Genomic DNA, 21,416 nt, shown 5'->3' with positions numbered 1-21,416 from the left:
AAAATATTACAGTGTATATAATAGTTACAATCAAACTTTGTTTTTCCTGTATCTCAAAATATTTTTCAAACCACTCACTAAGCGACCCGCGTCAGCACGAAATTCACTTGCGAACGTACTTATTTGAATAGGTATACCTACTGCGCAGCGGCAACACGTAGCTATGCTCATGGGGGCATTGGAGCGTGGGGTCCGAAATAACGACAGTTCACTTCAATTTTGCAGTAAAGCTATGAATGTTTATTTCAGCGACGTGTATAAAATATAGAAATCTTTACTAAAAACAACTTATTTAATATTTTTTTATCACTAGAAAATGATGCGTTTTCAGTTGCATGAGATACTTCAATTAGTACTTTTTGTTGAATAGCTTTAAAACTTCTAGTGTCAAAGAATAAAGTATGAAACTGCCTCGTGATTTTTCTGGAAAATAGTCTAAATACGATTACGATATATTTTGACACGCAGGTAAGCTATTTATTCGGAATACCAGAGTTTTTATTCAATTTTTGTAATATTGTGATCGTTATTCCTGATTTTGGTGTAACTATCCATTACAAGAGTTTATTGGCACAATGTGTATCATTCTAGGCTCAACGCTAGATGCAACGCATGCGATTATTCACGCAACCTCTTAGGGAATGCCTGTTAAGTTGGTTTCATCAAAAATTCTAATTGTCAAAACAAAAGTCAAAAGATCATTGCGAAGTTCACTTTGTCTCATTTCGTGATAAGTTTTATCTTCACTAGTAGTCAAGGTAAACTCCGTCACATTGAGCGGTATGGGTGAGTAGAGTTGATCTGATTGCACCAAAGTCACCGGCAAAACCATACCCTCATTCTCTTTGCTTATTGGTATTTTCGTATCAACCAACAGTTTTGTCGGTCTGACGATTTTTTGTTTGGGTGTAAATAACTTACTACAGCTTTCGATCTTCTCATTTAAACAAGCGACTACTCCGCAAGTTTGGGCTTTTCCAGAACCCCGACCATTAAATGATACCATATCGTTATAAGAAACCAATCGATATCTAAAAAAAAAGTACGTGCTTTATAGGAGATCCGATTTTAATAACAGTTTGTGAAAATGTGTTATTGGCTTCATTTATTAAAGAATTATAACAAAATTTCACTTGCATACCTGTAGAAGACGCTCCCCGGTTCTACCGCGTTCTCGTCAAAATTGACCATCACCTTAAACTCGCAGCACATCCCTTTGTTACACAGAGTTCGGTTGTAGGTGTCGTTGGTGGCAGGCTCAATCAGTTCCGACGTGTAATCGGAAAGGTTCATGGGTATATAAACGTATTTGCCAGTGGGTTTGGCTTCAGAGTTGTGCGACGTAGAGATTTCCGTTTCATTGAACTCGTAAATGTAGAGATTTTTTTGACTGATGTTAAGCTGTCGTTTTCCCCTAATTTTTTTTGGAATGTCTGCTACTATAAGTTGGTTCTTTGGTAGGTCAGTCGATGTTACGTGCACGTGTCCTTGCTTTCCAATGAAAATTCCACTCCCTTAAACAAACGATAAGTACAGTTGGACAAATATCATAACGATGATCAACTTATGCGTATACGCATTGTGATTATAATCACAAGTACTTTAGCGAAAAGATGTCAAATCTTTATTAAGAGTTTTACTTTATTCTGAATAAGCCACACTGATGATAAAAACTCTGTCAATCTTAATTCATGTTCATTCGAATACAAACACAAAATACTTATTTGAATACAATAAATATTTAGATAAATTTATTAAATATTGCGTTATAAATAAACCATTTCTTGGATTTATTAGATTTGATTTGATTTATTTTATCTTATTATTATTAGATTTGAATAAATATTTATTTCACTGAAATAAACATTTTTTATTTGTATTCAACTCAACTTTTATAGAAATGGACAAAATTTTTTTTTCCAGTGCATGTAATATTTATATAGTAAGTATAAGCAACATTGTCTTTCAAGAAAATCATTTATGAGTCATTTATAATAATAGAAATACCCAAAGAAAAATTTGTTACCTCCACTTCCGGTGATCGGATTATTATGCCCGGAAGCAAGAAAATTAGTGTCAGTAGCGTAGGCCCATGCAGCCTGAAATTCGTTACTAAATGCATAAGGTAAAGTAGAAAACCAACGCATTGAATAAACTATATCAGTGATGCCATAATCTTGCACGAGATTGACAGCCGGAGATTTGAACGCTATGTCAAAGCAGATGAAATGACCAAATTTCACGCCAAAGTCAGTATCGAAGAATGCGAATTCGGGCTTCTCTGGTCTGTTGATCTCGGGTTCCACAAATAGGTTGTACTTTCGGTATCTCGAGATGATCTTGCCGTTACGATCGAATACTACATTGGTGTTGTAGATCAAAAGGCCATCAGCAGGGCAATTTCTATCTTGGGATTGGCAATCAACTTTTTCTCGATGGTTTATTACCACGTACATCCCGTTCTTCTGGGCAGCGCACGACAACTTTTCTAATGTCTGTAAGACAGTGAATGATATACAGGTGCATGCGTAGTTTAAATAGAGTTTCTGATAACTGAGATTTTTTTTTAGATCAACTAGATAACTTCAGCTTGTTCCAATTATGTTTACAGTACATTTAGCCAAAATTCTCTAGTTATTAAGCTCAAAACTCGCAAGTTTTCCAGTTTTATGAATTTTTTTTTAAACAACAATAACTTTACAAGAGAACATTCCTTCAGATCATTTGAATACATTTATGATAGATAAAAGTCGAAAGTTACCTTAAATCATGTAAAATTTAGTTAACGGTCTTTAATAGTATCATACAAACTAAAAAAAAGAGAAAAAGAGCAAAAAATTTCTTTTTGTTTTATTAATACCGTTTTTTACAATAAATTGTTACAGTTCCCATTAAAAACAGGAGAAACTCCAAATTTAATAACATCGAGGGTAAAGCTAAGGCTCCTGTTATATGAAAGTCCAAGTAGATATTTCATCCAGATCAATATCTAAAATTTTGTCATTGTTGTTAGCAGCGAAATTTAAAGGAATTCTTTGCTTTTTTTATAATTTCGGCTATTTCCAAATTCAGTTGGAGACTTTTAAAATGTAGGGTAATGCTGACATGAAATATTTTCACTGACCCATAATATAATGCAGAGTTATAGAGAGCTCGTATCTATAAGGATCTCAACACGATTGTAATACAAAAGTTAATCAATGATGACTCAGGTATGATCATAATACTAAGTGCTAGTTGCAAGTTATTATAATCTCTGAACTTTTCTTGGGAGAAATATTACAGACTTTTTTTCAAACCTCCCCAGGTTTTTCTCCTCGTCTAATTGTAGACATGACAAGTAATTAAAATGTTTGTGATATATAAACATACCCTTGCATATTTTTTCTCTTGATTTTGGCATGGAACGATGTTGTCTTTCGGGTCCGGAATATAAGATGTGGCTTCGCTTCGGGCTACCGACTCGTTTTTAGATGACGAGAGCGCTAGACTTGATTCAGGAAAAACTATAATATTGGCTGACTTTGGATAAAAACGAACAAAGAATAAATGTCTATGCTTTCTTTCTGTGGAGTCATAAGAATTAATACTGAATGTAAACTTACATTTTCGCGAGCTTTTTCAATGAATTTCAAATAATTGTCAGCGTTCACGTCTCCTGGTTTTTGGCCGTTTCTATCTTCAGTCACAGGTGTGTACTGTACAACTGCAGCTCTGTAAAAAGCTGATTGGGACCCAATCGAAAACTATACAAAACATAACGTTAATTACTTGTTTGAATAAGTTGTAGATTGTGTGTTTAATATGCAAATGATAAGTCAGTAACCTGATTGGTAAAAAAAGGACACAAAAGCAATACTCCAATTCTCCAAATTAGAGTCATCGTGGTTTTTGGTTTGTCTAGCTAGAGTAGAAAGAAAAAAAAATATTATTAAAACTGTTTAATCTTTTTTCTCTTCTATAAGCTATAAATACGTTGTACGATAATCCATAGAATATTTATTATTATAAAGAGTCCAAGAAGTCCCAGAAGTATCCGTATAAATTTAATAAGTGCTAAAATCATTTTACATTCACAACAGCAAAATAATCTGTAGCCAATCACTGCGGGAGATACAATTACTATACGGATGTTCAAATAAACCATAATTTTTTCCATTCTACATATTTTCCACTATTGTCTTCAGATGAGGAGACAGTTTCTTCGTTGAGTAAGGACTTACTAAATATCCAGCGAATGCAATTCTTACGCGTGAGCTTATGTTGCAATTTCACAGATAGAAAAAAAAAGACGAACATCGTATTCCCACCTAATATACAGAAAAAACGTTTCTTACAAGGGGAATAAATGAACACCCGCATGTACAAAGTACAGCACCCTCGACTTCGCGTCTTTTACATGTGTGTGCGGAAGTTTTATTTCACGGTCGTGATAAATTCTACTATTTTTAGCAATTTTCTAAATTAAAAAAATTTGTTATGTAATTAAGTGATTTGGACTGCAGACTCATTACCAGTGGTTCACGAGTCGTCACGAAATTAAGCATAGATTTTTGTTAATTTTAAATTTTTTTCTCTTTTATCTCTAAGGCACTACAGTAAGCGTATAATTTAGTAAATGCCTGGCGCCCTTGAACGAAGCACGAAAAAATTTTAAAGCCGAAAACTACAAAATTTTAAGTACGAAAAATATGAGATACCAATAACAAGGACAATAATATCTCTTATTAAGAAGTTCCTTTGAGCAACCTTCTAATTAAATACAATGTTTTTTGATTGTTGAGGAAATAAGAACACAAAAATTTTGGTCCTTGTAAGATTTGTCATAAATGTTTTCAAAGTGCGAATACTTCAAATTTTAAATAAGAAGACGTAATTTTTTTTTAATGGAACAATTTTTAACACATATTAAAAATAACACTAAAAAAATCAACGTTAGCTGTGATTGTTGTGACTAATTAGAAATAAACATAAGAAAAACGGATTATTATGATTTTCGTTAACGTTATTAAAGATTATGTCCCCTGTACAGTGGGATGAGATTATCAAAAAGTGGACAAAAATCTTGATTTAAGCAATTTTACTATACGTATAAGTTTTTGGGCTTAAATTAATCTTGATGTGATTTCTCAAAATACAGAATACCTATTTTTTCAGAGATGGATATTGGGTGATTACGTAAGAGAAGAAGGGTTAACATTTTATGAGTTTGACCTCATATGCGGAATCAGTGACTCAAAAAAACACAAAAGTAACATGTCACTTCATTAATACTTTAAATTCGGGTTAATTTATCTTTGGGGGTAACAAATAAGGGATATAGCATATGGTATTTGTGATTTTGAGCTCATATCCAAAATTCGTAGTCCAAAAAACTATGAAAATGACACGTAAATTCATTATTATGTTACATTTCCATAAATTTATCTATGAGATAGCAAATAAGGGATGAAGAAGATGGTATTCTGTGATTTTGACCTCATTTTAGAAATCGGTGATCTGAATAATCATGAAAACGACACATAACTTCGTCACGTGATAGTTGCCTAAATTTAGCGATGAGGTGAATAAGGAATGAAGGAGGTGTAATTTTGTCGTTATATTCAGAATAAGTGACCCAGACAACAAAAAAAATGACTTTGAAATTGTTTTTGATATTTAGTAATTATTAATACCACTAACACACATAAAATTTTAATAAAAGTATCAACATTTACCACGTGATGACGTGACGTCATTAATCTTTTTGAAAATGTCGGTACCCTATCTTTTAGGAAATCACGTCAGGATTAGTTTTAACCTAAAAATTTCTACATAGATGTAAAGTTAAATCAAATCAAAATTTTTTCCACTGTTTGATAATTTCAGTCTACTGTACCCCGTGTGGAAGATTATATTGGAAAATCAGAAATTTGTGTCCCTTTTTCTGGAGCAGATGTCGCTTCATTGGAACATATATATAATTTAAATAGGTTTTGGGTATTTCATAGGGACATAAAATGTTTCAAGTTATATGTTCTATTATGATCCGTCCGGATCAACTTTGTTCAGTGTTTTTTTTTTCTTTAACAATAATAAGACAAAATTAATTATTATTTTTATCGTTATAAGTAGTTTATATAAGAAATGTTATAGTTAATTTTTTTTAACGGCAAAAAAGGTCAAGAACTTGTTTACTACCTGTTATGTATTATCCAAGTTTATGTACACGTTCCACATGAAGGGGGCATGATTTTTAAACAGTTTGAAAGGGGCACTTTTATCTTATACAATAAAGTTTTAAAAGTTGTATCTTACTAAATTTTTACTTTGTGTAATTAGTAACCATTGTAATTTATAGTAAACATATTTTAAAAAAAATTAATTACAGTAGTAATTTTATGTGTATAATTGATTATCTTTACTTGTCATTTCTTTTTTAAATAATTAAAACATAAATGTCGTGTTTGTATTAGGTTAAAATAAATGATAAAAACAATAACCTTGTTCCTATTTTACTATCTACTTCACGTCTAAATTAATATTATAGTTTATCCCTGAGGACCAATAAAAAATTGCTAGAAAATTAAAGGCAAGAATGGAACTTTAGCTTGAAGTCTCTAATTTAAACGACCCACAGGTAAAATGAAGCATGCCAACAGAACAACTATGTAATAATGTTTATATATATTATATATATAACCTTATTGATGTGCTTTGAAAAAAAGACCTTAAAATCAAAAGTTTTATAAATTTTTTCATGTATTTTATATCCATCGAAGCATGCAATCATGCGTACAAACGGCTGAGCTCTTTGTATTATACTATTTTCCTGGTATGAAACCGTAAAAAAAGTATAAACTAATAGTCTCATAATTTTCCTGAGCAAACGCTCCTTGAAAGTTCATTGCATATTAACTGTAATACTTTTGTTAAACACATGAGTAAAATAGTCAAGATCGAAGTCAAGATAACTAACAACTTAAATTCAATGACAGCAACAAGCAAGTATATCTTATAAGAAATTTTCTTCATGAGGCTAATTTAAAATCGATTTTTCTATTTTGAAAACTGTCAAATTGTCCATATTTTTCAGAATCGATAAGTTTAAATACCCTTTACTAATCATATTTTTATATCGATTGCACACGTATGTTACTTCCTCTATTCCATTGAAGTCATTAGCCGTCCTTATTGCGTAAAGCTGAGAAATTTCCAAAAGTTAATTGTCGTTAATGGTAGTTTTTGTGTAATAGATTCAAAGCAAAGAAATTTCGCTCGAAGGGTTGGGTTTTTGTATATTTTTGTCCTAAAGTCTGAACAAAATTTTTCCCTCCAGACCCAAGAGTGCAAAGACCATGCAACCATGGTAAAATATAGTAATTCTCTTCATACAAATGAAAACTACTGTTACATTTTCATTCCATGCATCAAGTCACGATTAAAACTTTGAAAAAAAGCACTTGGAATTGCAGTAATTTTTATTTCTCAGTTTTCCTTTTTTAAATGTTTTAGGTAGACTTTTATTCCAATAGTAGTAAATAGTTCAAATTTAAAAGTCATTGTCAAGAGTGACAATAGTATTATTTTATTGTACATGAGTTAACTAGGAAACGCTTAACTGTGCTGCCTTCAGTTAAAATTTTACAGAATATCATATCTAAATACGTTAAAATATTCATATCATGCTGTCTCAAGAAAAAATGTATCTGTTTAAAGTCAATACCTGGTGCATTAGCAAGCAACTAATGATCGCTCTTCAATCGCCGTGAAGTACATTTTACCGTTTCAATTGTTCGGCAAGACCAATGTTTTAGAGCACCTTATGTTTTTGTCAGAGAAAAAAGTATAACCCTTTCAAATCATCTTTTTTAGATTTAAAACAAATTTTAAACCAAGTATAATTGTGATCTAAGTAAGTCACATGGTGTATAAGCGTAATCAAGTTTTTCGGCTAACTCAACAAATTGTTATCCAAATGGGCTCAAATTTTATAGTCAAAGATTCAGCAAATTTTGTCAGCATTTTTACTACAGCACTCTAATAATAAAAAAATAGATTTTTTGGCTCTAAGTCTTGACACATACAAGTTTGTGTTCAACGACAAAATTGTAGATCACAACAAAATACAGCTTATTTGTATTACACACTTTTTGGCTGTCACGCGATGTAAATAAGGATACTTGAGAAAAGAATTTTGAGTAATTAATTAGTTGCTTCAAACATTTTTTAATAAGTAAATTTATTTAATATAGTTCTTCAAAAAACTCTTTTACTAACACCAATAAATACAATGATTTCTCAAATATGGTACTTAACATTAAAAAAACAGTTGAAATATTGAAAATTATTAATGAGTGAAAATACAACTCTGGTTTTAATGAAGTCTGTAGAAGTATAAATGTAGTTTTTAGTGCAAACTGATGACGTGCCTCAGATTATTTATCAAACAATTGAAAATTTTTGTAAAAGTTGTGGATGACTGTTATAAATCCCTAAAACTGTATTAAGCAGTGTTTTCGTTCACTAAGATTCAAAATTAACAATGTAATTTATAGTAAACACAGTATTAATGTTAGTTATAACGATAAAAAATTACCTCGCAAACGTGCTGATATTGACCCAGCTTACACTTTACCTGCTGCTTTTACAATAATAAAGTATCCAATTTTGTTCAAGAACTTACAGCACTTTATCGAAATATTATGGCAACTAGTAAAACAGAGCCGATATGTGGGAGTCACTGAAGAAAGACTCCAGCCAATCCGGACTCAGAACCCTTGTTTGACGGCTGAGATTGGCTGGTAGCTATCTTCTCCCTAGCGCCCTCTGTCCTGAGCTCTTGCCAAGTTAGAACTGTTGGAAGCATAGAGATATTACTAATAGAGTCAGTAGAATGAGAGAGCAAATGAAGTGATCCTCCATGTATAGATATACTTCCAAAGTTTTCATGCATGTAGGTGGGGTGATGGAAGATCTCTTCATTCTCTGTTTTTCTCTTCCAACGAGACATTTACACTTATGCGTTAGGTACTCACTCCCCTACTCTGTTAGTAATATCTTTATGGTTGGAAGTCACCCAGAGTTGGCCGCGATAGGGGAAAGTTTGAGTGTCTTAACACATCCCGATAGGAAATCGTACCTTGGCTGTAACGGGGACCTAGCTAGTAGTGCATTATGCCTAGCTACGATGATTACGATGATGTTTCAAACACTTCTTATCTTTAAATACATTATACTTTAAAACGTTTCAATGACTACGATGAAATACTGAAAATCAGGATAATACAAATACTAGACTCAATTGTGAGAATTAAGATACCTTCTGAGTATTGTTCATTAATTTCCAGAAAAACTTATTTATTACCTTTATAATTTAAAGTATTCAAAATTATACCCTGAAAGAACACGTTTCGAAAAAATAAGAGAGTTCTGTTTTTTCGCAAAAACGGTAGGAATCAGAATGCATATGACTCATGTTACAAATTGTGTTAAAAACAAAAAAATTTTCTAGTTAAATAATGACCAACCGTATTAAACTGATTACTATTAAAAACATCAAGTTAAAATTGTAATGCATGAATAATATCAATATCAATGCATGAATTTGAAAAGTCTTTTGCGAGTACTGGTACTCCAGAACACGATCCATTTCGGTTCATTCAAAAACTTTATGCTAGTACTGTGCTGAATAGTTAATAAATATTATTTTTAAACTTAGTTATCAAAATTTTTGGAAAAATAAACGTTACGCGCATATTTTAGAGATAAATAAATACTTAACAATCTATTAAAACTATTTTTATTCGCTACAAACTCTTACTTTCTTTCAATAATTTTTTGAATTTTTGTGCTGTATTACTTTATTATCTCATTATATCATAAATAATATAAATCGCAATTATTTCATTACCCTATTATTCATACCATTCATAATCATTTCGCAGAAAGTTCCATACTTATATTCGTCAAGTAGACTGTCACGAATTAGATGTTGAAAAGGTTTTTATAATTTACTCTCATCTATATTGGGTCGAATAAGTTAGATATTTTGTAGAATAGTTCTACGGCCTACGATATTATCAAACAGTATACGTTAATTTTAACTTATTTATTCAAGAAAGTTTAAAAATCTTTCTACAATTTTGACAAAAAGGTACGGATCGTGTGATAGTATTTGAGTTTTAATAAAGTTTTTTTTTGATTTCAAGAGAAGTTATGATAAAGTCTAGTATGTTATGATGGTATAGGAATCATGACACCTATAGTAATAAAGATTTTTAAAAAATCGAAAAGTTGTAAAATCAATATGAATGATTGAATTAATTTATATTCAACGAGTTTCTATATACATACTCCATAACAGTTCTTTATAAGAAATATACGTATACCTCATGGTATTTTGCAATACATTAGAGCAGTTTGTAAATTTATCTTGAAATGTTATTAGTTTCAGTTAAGAAAACTTTCCAGAAATAAGCATAAATTGAATCATACTTACCTTACGGAAGTCAAGAGTCAGGATCAATTACTATTGTCATCAACAGTCATTTTTTAACTGAAGAAAGCTCTGTTTATGTTTAACTCGCTGATACTGAGGTATATTGGCTGAAAAGTATTCTGACCTTTATTATCTTCCATTACATAATTTTTTTGTGTCCATATAGTATAAATCTGATGCTTGAAATAATTTAAAATATCGTATAAATTTAAAAGATTAAGTGTTTTTATTTTTACATAATGAAATTAAGTAAAACCACATTTTGAAGCTCCTTAATAAAAACTTCCTGTTCCCACCCTTTTAGCGTAGTAACATGCCAAAATTAATTTTCTTACAATTTCTGAAAAATTTTGAGTACTTATGTTTTCAAAGGTGATATCTTTAAAGTGTCTTTACCAACTCATGAAAAATAATTTTTATCATTTGCAACGACATCAAATTTATAGTTGAACATACATTGCTATGAGGATGTACATACAAGGTTTTAGAGGTGGTTCTTAACCATAGCATTTTTAAAAAGTAATAAATCAAATTGGACTATGTAACAGTTCATCAGTATAATAACTGTGAGAGTGAAAAATATAGAGCTGCTTTCAAAGATGAGACCAATTAATTTTACGGTTTTGGAAATTAACTTGTCTACTATTGTAAATTATGACCCTTTCAATAATTAAGTAGATAGATTCTGATGAGTTTAGTTGGTGTGGTTATAAATTTTTAAAAGTAAAGAGCGTTGTTAAGATAAGGAGCTGACTAAACTCTGTTGTGACTTCGTCATAATTTATTACAATATGTATGTATGAACAAGGTATGCTAAACAGCCGTTTTTTTCTGCATTACAAGAAAATGAGAAGATATATTACTTCATTAAAGTATTGTTTCGTTCGACGATATACTGTCGGTCGGCCCCCCCTCCTAATCGTCTCGGTGCTTCATTACGCCGCTGCCGCTGGCATCGACGGCCTGTGCCGGGACCAGCTCAGTTCGTATCAGCTGGCCAGCTACAAGCCTCTACCAGCCAAGTCACACCAGCAGCAGCCAGCAAGCCGCTTGAGACAGCTAGTCCACCAACAATATCAGCAGAGCATAGTACGCAGACAGCACGCTATTCATTGTCGCCGGGTCCGCTTCCCTTGTACACAAAAAATAAAGAGATTCTCAAACAAGTATTATTTTCTATGGCATTATGTGACCATCAATTATTTATTTTTATAAATGACACGAAGGTGTGGATGAATTCTTCAAAATATTTTATTTATTAATATTATACAATATCAGTTAGAATAAGAAATTGCATTTTTTTATTTTTACAACGTAAAAACAAAAATAGTGAAGGTATTATTAATTATTCATATTTTTGAAAATCTGACAAAATAAATTTATAGTTAGTCATACGTCTAAAAGTCTTTGTTATACAATTTAACAATTTCCTATTTTTTACATCGTTAAACTTCGAGTCCTGCAGGAACCACATTGAGTAGCAAAATCTTCAATAATTATTTTAATTTTTGAAATAAAACGACGATTCATATGAGTATACAACTTTATGCTAACTTCCTGAAATCAATAGTAATATATTATTTATTTTATGGATTTCTCACGTGCACATAACAACTAATATTTCATACATCGTAGCTTAATAGAAAGCAAAAGTCGATATTTCCTCTAATATCGTGCGTACAATATTTTCCCTTACTTCTCTGAAAACATTTCGTTCATTCTACAATTTGCTTATCGAAAAACACTCCCACATGAATATTGCATGCACTCATGATTAGAAAATAATGTATTAAATATTTAAAAGTATTATATCAATTAAGAAATAAGAAATTCTGGGATAAGTTTACTCATGTGAAATGTTCTGTAAAAATACACATCTCAATTTCAATATTCTTACTCTTTCGTGCCATTTAGTATTTTTAATGCATTCATAATATTCAAAAAATACAAGATAATGATTACAGTAACAATCAATAAGAATTAATTTGTTATTTAAAAAAACTGTAAATTGATGACTAAGGAACAGTTTATAGTTTGCTTGTACCAGAAATACAAAGAAAATCACTTTTCTGTTATCATAAATCACATCAATTGAAAAGCAGGTATATAAATGTACATTCATAAGTTTTATTTCGTAGATACGCTCATTGTTTACGGGTATTTATTCAACAGTTTGAGTGTACTTTTGAAAACATCGATATCCGTTATACATGAGTCCAGGTACTTTTTTTCTTTACAGTCCTCGCAAGTTAGAAACTCTAAAAGATATTGTTTTATATCTTTATTTTCATCATCACAATTTTCTAAAAATAATTATAACAATTTTATATCTTTTAAAAATGATTAAGTTACGAAAAATATTAGAACACAGAGACACATACCCATACTCTTTCCGTCATCTAATGTATCAGCAGCTCCAACTACGTGAACACTAAGCTTCCTAAAATTATTTCCTGTACGTGAATGATCTGTAAACCAAAGCATCAATTCGCTTTTTTTGATGGAATTAATTGCACTAATTTCCTTGTCCAGTCTGTCAAAAATATACTTGTTGTGAGTTATTTCAGACCAATTTCTGGAGATCTCTTCTCCAATATTGATATCTATACATTTCTTGGAATCAACAAGCGACTTCTTATAACAATCGAACTCTACTTCAGACATATTTTTAAGAGTCTCAATCATGACCTGAACAAAATTTTCTATTCTTTCATCAATGTGATCTGTGGAAAATTTGTTTGCTTGAGTGCAAACTGTTATTGAAAAACCAATAACATCGTACGTATCTCTCATTGCGCAAAATACACTGTAGCCTAACTGCTCTTGAGTTCTAAGAATATTGAAAAGAGGCTCTTCTATGATCAACTGATTTCAAAATATTTTATTAATTAATGAAATCGTTAAATTTTTTCCTAGGTACAGAACTAATTTTTCCTAATAGAATTAAAAGAAATTCATAATCGACTTACCATTAGAAGCTCAATTATTACAGACAGATGGATAGAACCAATACCAGATTGATAATAATTGGTGACAATCGAATTTACATCCTTTGGTAAGAAATTTCTCACTTTACAACAATTTTCGCCGATTGGTACCTCATAAACCGAAATTGTGGGATATCCTTTAGAATCCAGTTTACTGAAATTTAATAATTCAGTGCATTCAAAAATGCATTTTAATAGATCCTCTTGAGTAATGTTTGCTTGAGCAAGGCACTGAATATACAAGTTGTCCGTTAGGTGCTCAGAAAACTGGAGATACTGTTCAAAATCTATTTCACAAAGTGCGTTATATTTATCTATTGCTGTTGAACAACCGTTAGTGAAAATAGATAATCGGACATTGCTAAAATACAGTTTTAATATTTATTAACAAATTTCACAAAATAATTTGTAAATTGTGTTTTGTAATGAACTATTAAAAAAATAGTGGTCTTGATATTCTTATTAATTTAAAGTGAGTAGTTCAGTGTTTCCACATTTTAAATTTTGAACGATGTAAATGTAAGGTATTCTTAATTTTAACTTTTATGAGAATAAAAGTGAAGAGACACCACTATATACAAACATTATATTTATTATACCTCATTTTTAATATGAAACTCTCTAACTATCTGTCAATATTTTTCAAATTCTAATGAGGGAATTCTTTATTGAATATCATGGGCAGTTAGATATTTATTTAAATAAAAAGTGCTTACTCGCACAGTCCATCGGGCTCGATGAAAGTGTTAAAATTTTCTTTACGCTGCTCATTCTTCATAGTATCAAATAATTTTTCCGTAGTTAGTTTGCAACAGGTGACCATATTTTCGAATATTGTTTTCAACAGCAGCTGTAAATAAATTTAATTGTTTGCTATAAAATATGCAAATTCTAGCCCATCTAATCATTTACTGACCGGCAACTTCTGATTAAAACCGGAAACATGGATAATAAAACCTTCATCGTGGGAAAAAATATTATAATTTAACCAAGCAGCTGATGCAGGGTACAAATATGGTACAACCAAGTGGTTTAACACGGATAGATATATGTCCAGCATGACAGAGCTGATTGTATTAGAAAATTGTAAATACATAAAAAAAAGGATAATCAGAGAAACGTAAGCCTGGTATATGTTATAACTTACGATTTCGGACTTTCTGTTGCAAAAGGAGTCTTAAACAAGAGGTAAATATAACACGATGGGAGACGAAATTTCGGGTCCATTCTGTACCAGACTTCAATTTTTTCATCATGATGAATTTTTGTGGGGTAACTTGGTACATCAGTTGGCAAATCTATCAAATGAAAGTCATCTGTAATGAATTCGTTGGGTTCAGGTAAATAAAATTCTATAAACGGTTCAATGTCAGTCCAACAAGAAATCCATTCTTCTGGAATTTTTTCACAGGAATACTTCGTCTGAAACCAAGGCTCCACTTTGTCGAACGTATTTTCATTGAATTTCTGGTCTACAATCATAATATTAACATTCTCTGGACTCAATGCTTCGATACATTGTTTCAAAGATTCGGGGTCAAAGTTGGAATACAAAATTCCACCACTTATATAGTCTGTTGACGGATATTGATGCATGGCTTGACACAAATATTTGACGTACATTGTAGGGTCGGGTTCACTCATAAATCTAAAAGCATTTTTCGAAGCATATAATAATGATGCGATTAATTTAAAATCTGTGATATTAAAAATAATTTAGTTAATGTAAATATTATCATTTAATACACCTATGAATGCTTATGTGGTTTCAATTTTTATCAATATATTTCTACACGAATGGTCTTTTTATGTATCTGTTGTAGAAGTTACATTTAAACATTAATTAAATTATATAAATACCTGAAATTTATGTCATGTACTTGTTTAATCTCGTCAAATATTCTCTTATTAGGTTCCACTTGACGTAAAAGATTGATGTACGAAAATACAGCTTCCAATACTTCTTTTAAGTGCTCACAACCATCATCAGTTAATATTAAAGTTATACTGAACAGAGCATACATTGAATTGTGCTCCAAGTCGCTTTCGCTGTTACCACTTAAAATGTAAATGCACCACAATTTTTTGCGAAGATAGTTTAACAGTGATCCCTCCCCTTCATGCCCAATAATCCATGCAAAAATTTGATGTGGTTTACTTTTGTACAAATGATGTAATGGATGCATTACCCACGTCATTTGAACCTTAGAAAATAATAACACCTGTTGTTGGTTTCTTACTACAAAAAAACTACATTGATTTGGATTTGTATAATTACGTGGCGAGTATCATGAATTGGCTTAATTTTGTAAATTTTACAAAAATCCATCTTATCGAAAGAATCGTTTTCTTTGAATTCGGAAAAATCATCAGCTAGCAAATGATTGACGGGCAACATAGAAAAGCAATCGATGACATATTTTTCCAATTTCTCCAACGATAATCCAGCCTACACATACAACACAATAATTTATGTGAAGTTTAAAGCAGTAAAAGTATTTGAATAGTTTTCTAATTCTATTAAAAAAAAAATAATAATAAACAAACTTTAACAGCCAAAGTCATTCGGTGAGCACTGTAATGTCTATCTTTAAACTTATGTAGTTCTGAATACAATACTTCTTCTTCTACATTATCTCGCAGCGTTGTTAGATTCCCCCAAGAAAATTTCATTGCAGGGTGATTATTTTTTGCACAGCTGCACAACAATTGGTTTTTTCTGCAAGAATCTGACACTAAGGCCATCTGAAATTCTGAAAAAAGTCAACAAAACACGAAAGATTATATCAAAGACATAATCCTAACTCCTCACATGGATGACTTGATAACTAACCACTCTCAATGGCTTCTCTTTCTCGAGCGATGGAATTTTTTTTCATGAGAGGGCTTATGAAAAATTGAGCAAAACGGTCCATGGCAGGAAGCAAATACTTTTCTTGTATTTCGAAATAAAATATTGTTTGCTCACAGTTTGTGGAAGCATTATCCATTCCACCTCTTTTTGTTACGAATTGGTTAAAGTCGTTTTCCTATCAAAACAGGGAGTTTTATTTTATACAGTTGTGTACGTACTCTGTTGAGTATAAATTACCTGGGGATATTTTTCGGAACCCATGAATACCATATGCTCAAGGAAATGAGCCATACCCTGTATTTCAAAAGGATCACTAAAACTTCCTACATTTACGGATAAGGCACATGCTGCCTACGATTTTTTTTTTTTTTTTTTTTTGACAATCATTATTTAAAGTAAAGTATATCAAACTGAAATTTTTGAAAAGCAAAAATAATATTACCATTTTTTTTTCTTTTTTGTAGGTTCTACCTTTGGCCCTTTTATTTTCATCTGTGCAATCATCGCTCTTACTTTCATCATCATCTTTCTCCTCTTTTTTTTCATCCTGTGAGTCATCGTCACTGTACTCTTCTCTACTTTGATTATTAAAAGCACAAGCTTTAAAACACAATCATGACTTTTAATAGTTTTATGTACAATATTTATGTATTACAAATGAAATTCAAAATTACCTGCGTCGTCTTTAGATTTATAGTCTGAAACTAATAATGCTGTCAAACCATTTGATAACTTTATAGCTCTAAAATATTGATACAATTTTAATTAGTTCTTTAATTAGTTATTTTCAACTTATTATTTGCTCTTCATTAATCGTTTAACTCAGAGTCAAGATGTTGTTTCAAAACAAATACTAGCATATGGGATAATTTCTTTTAAACACAATTGCTCTTCAGAAGAGCTCAATTGTAAGAGCTTAAAATGTAACCAAAATCGACTAATAAACTTAATATTCAAACTTCTAACCCAAATGCATTTGGCTGAGTATCTTTAAGTGGATATATATATATATTCGTGGGGTTTCACCCCCTGACGCGCTTCGCGTGCCAACTCCCCGATACTCCATTTCAAAAATAAATTGTATGATTGAAGTAAACAGTTTATTTTAAGGCTTAAATTATGACTCATGTGAATTCATACTTAAGAAAATAACGTGCATTGCATATGAATATTTTATATTACAACATACTACATAAAGCATTATATTTATTGTGAGAGATAAATTGATATAACTTAAGTATCCATTCGTTGATCCGTATACTCGATCTATCTCAGATATGTACACTAAGTATGGATACGAAATGTATCCATTAGTTATGCATCAAAAATATAATTTTAGCATTATTATTGACTTAATATATAGTATCATAATAATGTCAAAATTAAGCAGAAACTAAGGAAAATCATGAAAAAAGTTATTATAATTTTTAAAAAAGTTTCAAGACAATACAAACATCAAAATCTTTCAAAAATAACAAAAATTTGTTGTGTCTCAAATAGTAAAATAAGATTAAAAAATAGCAGTTCAGAAAAAAAATTATGTTAGATTTTGGAACTGCGCTTAAAGCGAATACACAAAAAATAAGAACTTATCAATACAAGCTGCATATTTTGTTCAGCAAAATTTTGACAAAGTAGAAGATAAAAATTTAATTGTTGTAAACATGAAATAAAATTTTTACTCACTTTTAGTCTGTATGATAATAAATTAGTGCAGTGATTGCCAATCGTTAGTGATTTTACGTATTTTGTTCAATATAACAATAATCTTTTCTCTTTTGGATCATTTAGTGCGAACCTCGTGAGTGCAGAAAGGCTATTCATAATTTAAAAAGTCAAGGTCAAGTTTGTCACATGACATCTAAATCTATCGTAAACAATTCTGATAATAATTCTCACAGTCAATTATATATATTTAGATATATATATATATATATATATATGTACACATGATGATGACTTCACTTCTGTAGAAAAACGTTTAAAATGAAATGTTTTAAGTTATCCAAGCAACATATTAAAATACTAACACAAATAATGAAGCGAAATAACAATAATGGTAATGATCATAAAATGTTGAGGATTTAATATTGCCAAGGTCTCATAGATCATATAATGCGTAATGCATCAAATAATTAAAAAATTTGAAAAATAGTAAAGTAGGGAATATTTTCATTTTACCTTTAACATTTATTCGTGGTGCAAAGTATATGCAAAAAAGTTACCAAAATGCAATAGCAATAGCGGAAATTCAGAAAACCTGATTTATTCATTACTAGTATGTATAACCCAAAATGGAAACAAATGAAGAAAGTTTTGAAAAATTTTTCTAAAGGTACCACTCCTAATGATGTACCGAATATTACTTTCAGATTATGTCATAATAAGACTAAAATCCATATGAGATGATGTAAGCAAGCAAAATATTTTCAGAAAAGTTATTTCATACACTCACATAACTGAATTATAAAGAGAGGCCTACAAGGCTCATAGTATTGTTACATTGCATCCTAACGATAAATCATTCACTAATACAGACATTGACAACTGTACTTCGGCAGAAATTTCACTTGACTCATACATGAACATTCAAAAAGAGTATCTATCACAAATCATACTTTCGTATGGAATATGTCATTATTAATAAAAATAGTCAAATAATTATTAACACCAGTGTAAATTTCTAGAATCAACACAAATGTATGACCTTAATAAAGTAATCACTTAAATGATAATTTGACTGTGTACTAATTGGTATTTTTTCATATAGTCATAAATTATGATTAATAATTTAGTAGTAACATAATATAAGATGTATGGATTTTATATATATACACAACAGAATTAAAAAACAAATCAAGTAGTTACATCTAATTAAGCTGAAATTTGTTCAAAATTGTATATTTCCACAGGGCAACCTTATTACTTAAATTCAAAGAGTTTTCATTAAAAGTAAGGAATTCTCAGTACTATCACTACTACTTTCGCTACTAAGCTTTGAAGAAAAACATTTATTAAAAAATCAAGTTTTCGAAGATTTTTCCTCATACAGTTATCATTTGTACCGTATCTTTTTGTCATTAAATAATATTCAAGAACAATAATAAACTTTACAAATACTGGGATGCTCATTGGCATTGCTAAGGTATTTTCCGTGCTTATACCAAGTTTGGAACGATAACGACCATAACTATTGGAGAAGTATAGGGTTTTTGTTTGTTTATTTTTAGAAATTGATCAGATTGTAAAATTGAGAATAAAAATTAAATAACAATTCTGATGCTTTACAAGATAGTTTTTTTCATCGAATCAAGGACTTTCAAAAATGTTTACCTTAATCACAAACTCAGATTCCGTTTTGACTGTTGAGTGGATTTTTCAATCCAGATTCTCAGTTAAAAACGAGGTATCAACTAAATAATTTATAGATTTTGAGATTAATTGATGAACAAAAAACTTGTTTCGAGGTTATGAACTTCTTTATAATATATTTTCAGATAAGTTAACAGCTATGGCTCTGCAATAAACGCAGCTGATGTATACATAATTGTATACTGGTACGTAGGATTCTCACTCAACTTAAAAAATAATTTTCAAACATACTGAATCGAATAAGTGGTGCTCAATTAATAACATAATATAAAAATAACCTGTAATTATTTTTATCGTTTTCCGATTTGACAGGAGATTCAAGGTATTCTACTTCGATTCCAAATGCTTTTTTTTCGCCGTTCGTCATGGCAACAGTTGATTCACCAAGATGATTGATTGACTTGACAGTTTTTTCCGATGCAGAAGTCTCTTTGATTTCAACATTTTGACAACAAAAAAATGAATGCATACAGAAATATTTAGTATTGGTCAATAATTATGAAAAATTTTTTTTTTTAATACACACTTTTTACGTAAATTTTCTGAAAAAATCACTTTCATAAAATCACTTGAAAAATCTACGTTGGACGTCTTATTCGTTTATTTGAAAAATCTGTTGAATTCGTCAGCAAACGCCATTTATACTAAAAAATCGGTAAAATTAATCTCATCACAGATTTTTCAACAAACAGTTATTAATATTTCAGGAGTACTTGATTAATTTATCATTAAAATTAAGATTTGCACTAATTTTTTCAGTTATTAGACCATAGTTCTTAAAGACCTAATTTTAACAACTTTTTTAGTGAAAATGTACGACCAATCAATAAATTTTACTAATTCAGTTGAAGAGAGTAGGTATCTATAAGTTTATATCATTTATGAATTTTATACAACGCTAATGTTTTATCTATTGCACAATTATTTATGTATGAAAGTATTTCAAATGACTATTTTAAATTTTTGACCTTTAACGAATCTGGAGTTCCATTACATTTTTTCATCAGTTGTTTTCAACAATGAGTAACTTTTCCTCTAATTTTTCAAAAAGTAACGTTATTTTACGAACCATTTATCGTGGAACTCTGGTCATACTAGTACTTACTTTAAACCACGCAATCCTCTGTTACCTATGGCAACACAATGTGGTCAACATTGGTAATTGGAGTAGCCTTCATATACAATTCGCAATGTGTGCCACAAGAAGATACGGATCTTTGTCACCGTGTTAGAAGTGACCCTCACTGAGAGCTTTTTTCCATATCGTTTTTAATATATTGATCTGAGAACTATAAATTTCCAGATTAGGTAGTAATTTCCGGATTAGGTATTTTATTTTTTGTTTAGAAACATATTTTACGAGTAATTACTAATTTTTGTCGAATCCAATGGCAAATAACGTATTTTTAGAAAGCTTATAAAATTTTTCAGATCAAAATTTTAAATTATTTATAAAGTTGTCTGCTTGTGACAAATTAACTTTTTTTCCCCAAGTTTTGAGCTGTACAATCATGATTCAGTATTCAGTTCAAATTTATCCCTAGATTATTACTAATGCTTTTGTTGTTTCATGCGAAAGCGAGAATCAGAGGCTAGGCAATCAGATGGGTGCCGCATAATACATGAAGTTAAAAGGTCGAAGTAAAGATTGTAAAAGTTAAAACTAAAAAATGTAGATTACATGAAGACTGTAGTTATTACTGTTCAATCAACGCGAGGTCTC

The 21,416-nt window shown here is 30.4% G+C and overlaps 2 protein-coding genes across 2 annotated transcripts; both read right to left on the bottom strand.

The window, feature by feature from the left end:
* Positions 1-634: 634 nt before the first annotated feature.
* LOC149375188 (vanin-like protein 1) lies at positions 635-8,640 on the bottom strand. Its single transcript, XM_089589976.1, has 7 exons — positions 8,579-8,640; positions 3,827-3,904; positions 3,606-3,746; positions 3,373-3,522; positions 2,027-2,495; positions 1,142-1,514; positions 635-1,031 (listed from the first exon to the last, which is right to left on the bottom strand). The coding sequence occupies exons 2-7, from the start codon at positions 3,881-3,883 to the stop codon at positions 635-637; spliced, it is 1,587 nt and encodes a 528-aa protein (XP_089446102.1). The 5' UTR covers positions 3,884-3,904; positions 8,579-8,640.
* A 79-nt stretch (positions 8,641-8,719) lies between these two features.
* LOC106641340 (nardilysin) lies at positions 8,720-20,060 on the bottom strand. Its single transcript, XM_089589975.1, has 14 exons — positions 19,972-20,060; positions 16,996-17,063; positions 16,764-16,921; positions 16,559-16,672; positions 16,301-16,496; positions 16,015-16,220; positions 15,746-15,916; positions 15,328-15,671; positions 14,615-15,115; positions 14,384-14,534; positions 14,184-14,317; positions 13,450-13,828; positions 12,862-13,345; positions 8,720-8,835 (listed from the first exon to the last, which is right to left on the bottom strand). Exons 1-14 carry the CDS (start codon positions 20,058-20,060, stop codon positions 8,720-8,722), a joined length of 3,111 nt encoding a protein of 1,036 aa, XP_089446101.1.
* Between the last annotated feature and the right edge of the window lie 1,356 nt (positions 20,061-21,416).

This window comes from Copidosoma floridanum, unplaced genomic scaffold, assembly GCF_036245765.1.
Source record: "Copidosoma floridanum isolate Cflo_tuat_1 unplaced genomic scaffold, Cflo_Japanese_pri ptg000011l, whole genome shotgun sequence".
NCBI classification, from domain to species: Eukaryota; Metazoa; Arthropoda; class Insecta; order Hymenoptera; family Encyrtidae; genus Copidosoma; species Copidosoma floridanum.
This window is presented reverse-complemented; position numbering and strand designations above follow the sequence as displayed.

Excerpts from the sequence above, each read along its gene's own strand:
- LOC149375188 (XM_089589976.1), bottom strand. The coding sequence starts at position 3,883 with ATGACTCTAATTTGGAGAATTGGAGTATTGCTTTTGTGTCCTTTTTTT. Across the intron at positions 1,515-2,026 it reads TCCGATCACCGGAAGTGGAG|GGAGTGGAATTTTCATTGGA; the intron begins GTAACAAATTTT and ends CGTTTGTTTAAG. Across the intron at positions 1,032-1,141 it reads CCGGGGAGCGTCTTCTACAG|ATATCGATTGGTTTCTTATA; the intron begins GTATGCAAGTGA and ends CTTTTTTTTTAG.
- LOC106641340 (XM_089589975.1), bottom strand. The coding sequence starts at position 20,060 with ATGACGAACGGCGAAAAAAAAGCATTTGGAATCGAAGTAGAATACCTT. Across the intron at positions 13,829-14,183 it reads GAGCCCGATGGACTGTGCGA|CAATGTCCGATTATCTATTT; the intron begins GTAAGCACTTTT and ends ACTGTATTTTAG. Across the intron at positions 13,346-13,449 it reads TAATAATTGAGCTTCTAATG|TTGATCATAGAAGAGCCTCT; the intron begins GTAAGTCGATTA and ends TTTTGAAATCAG.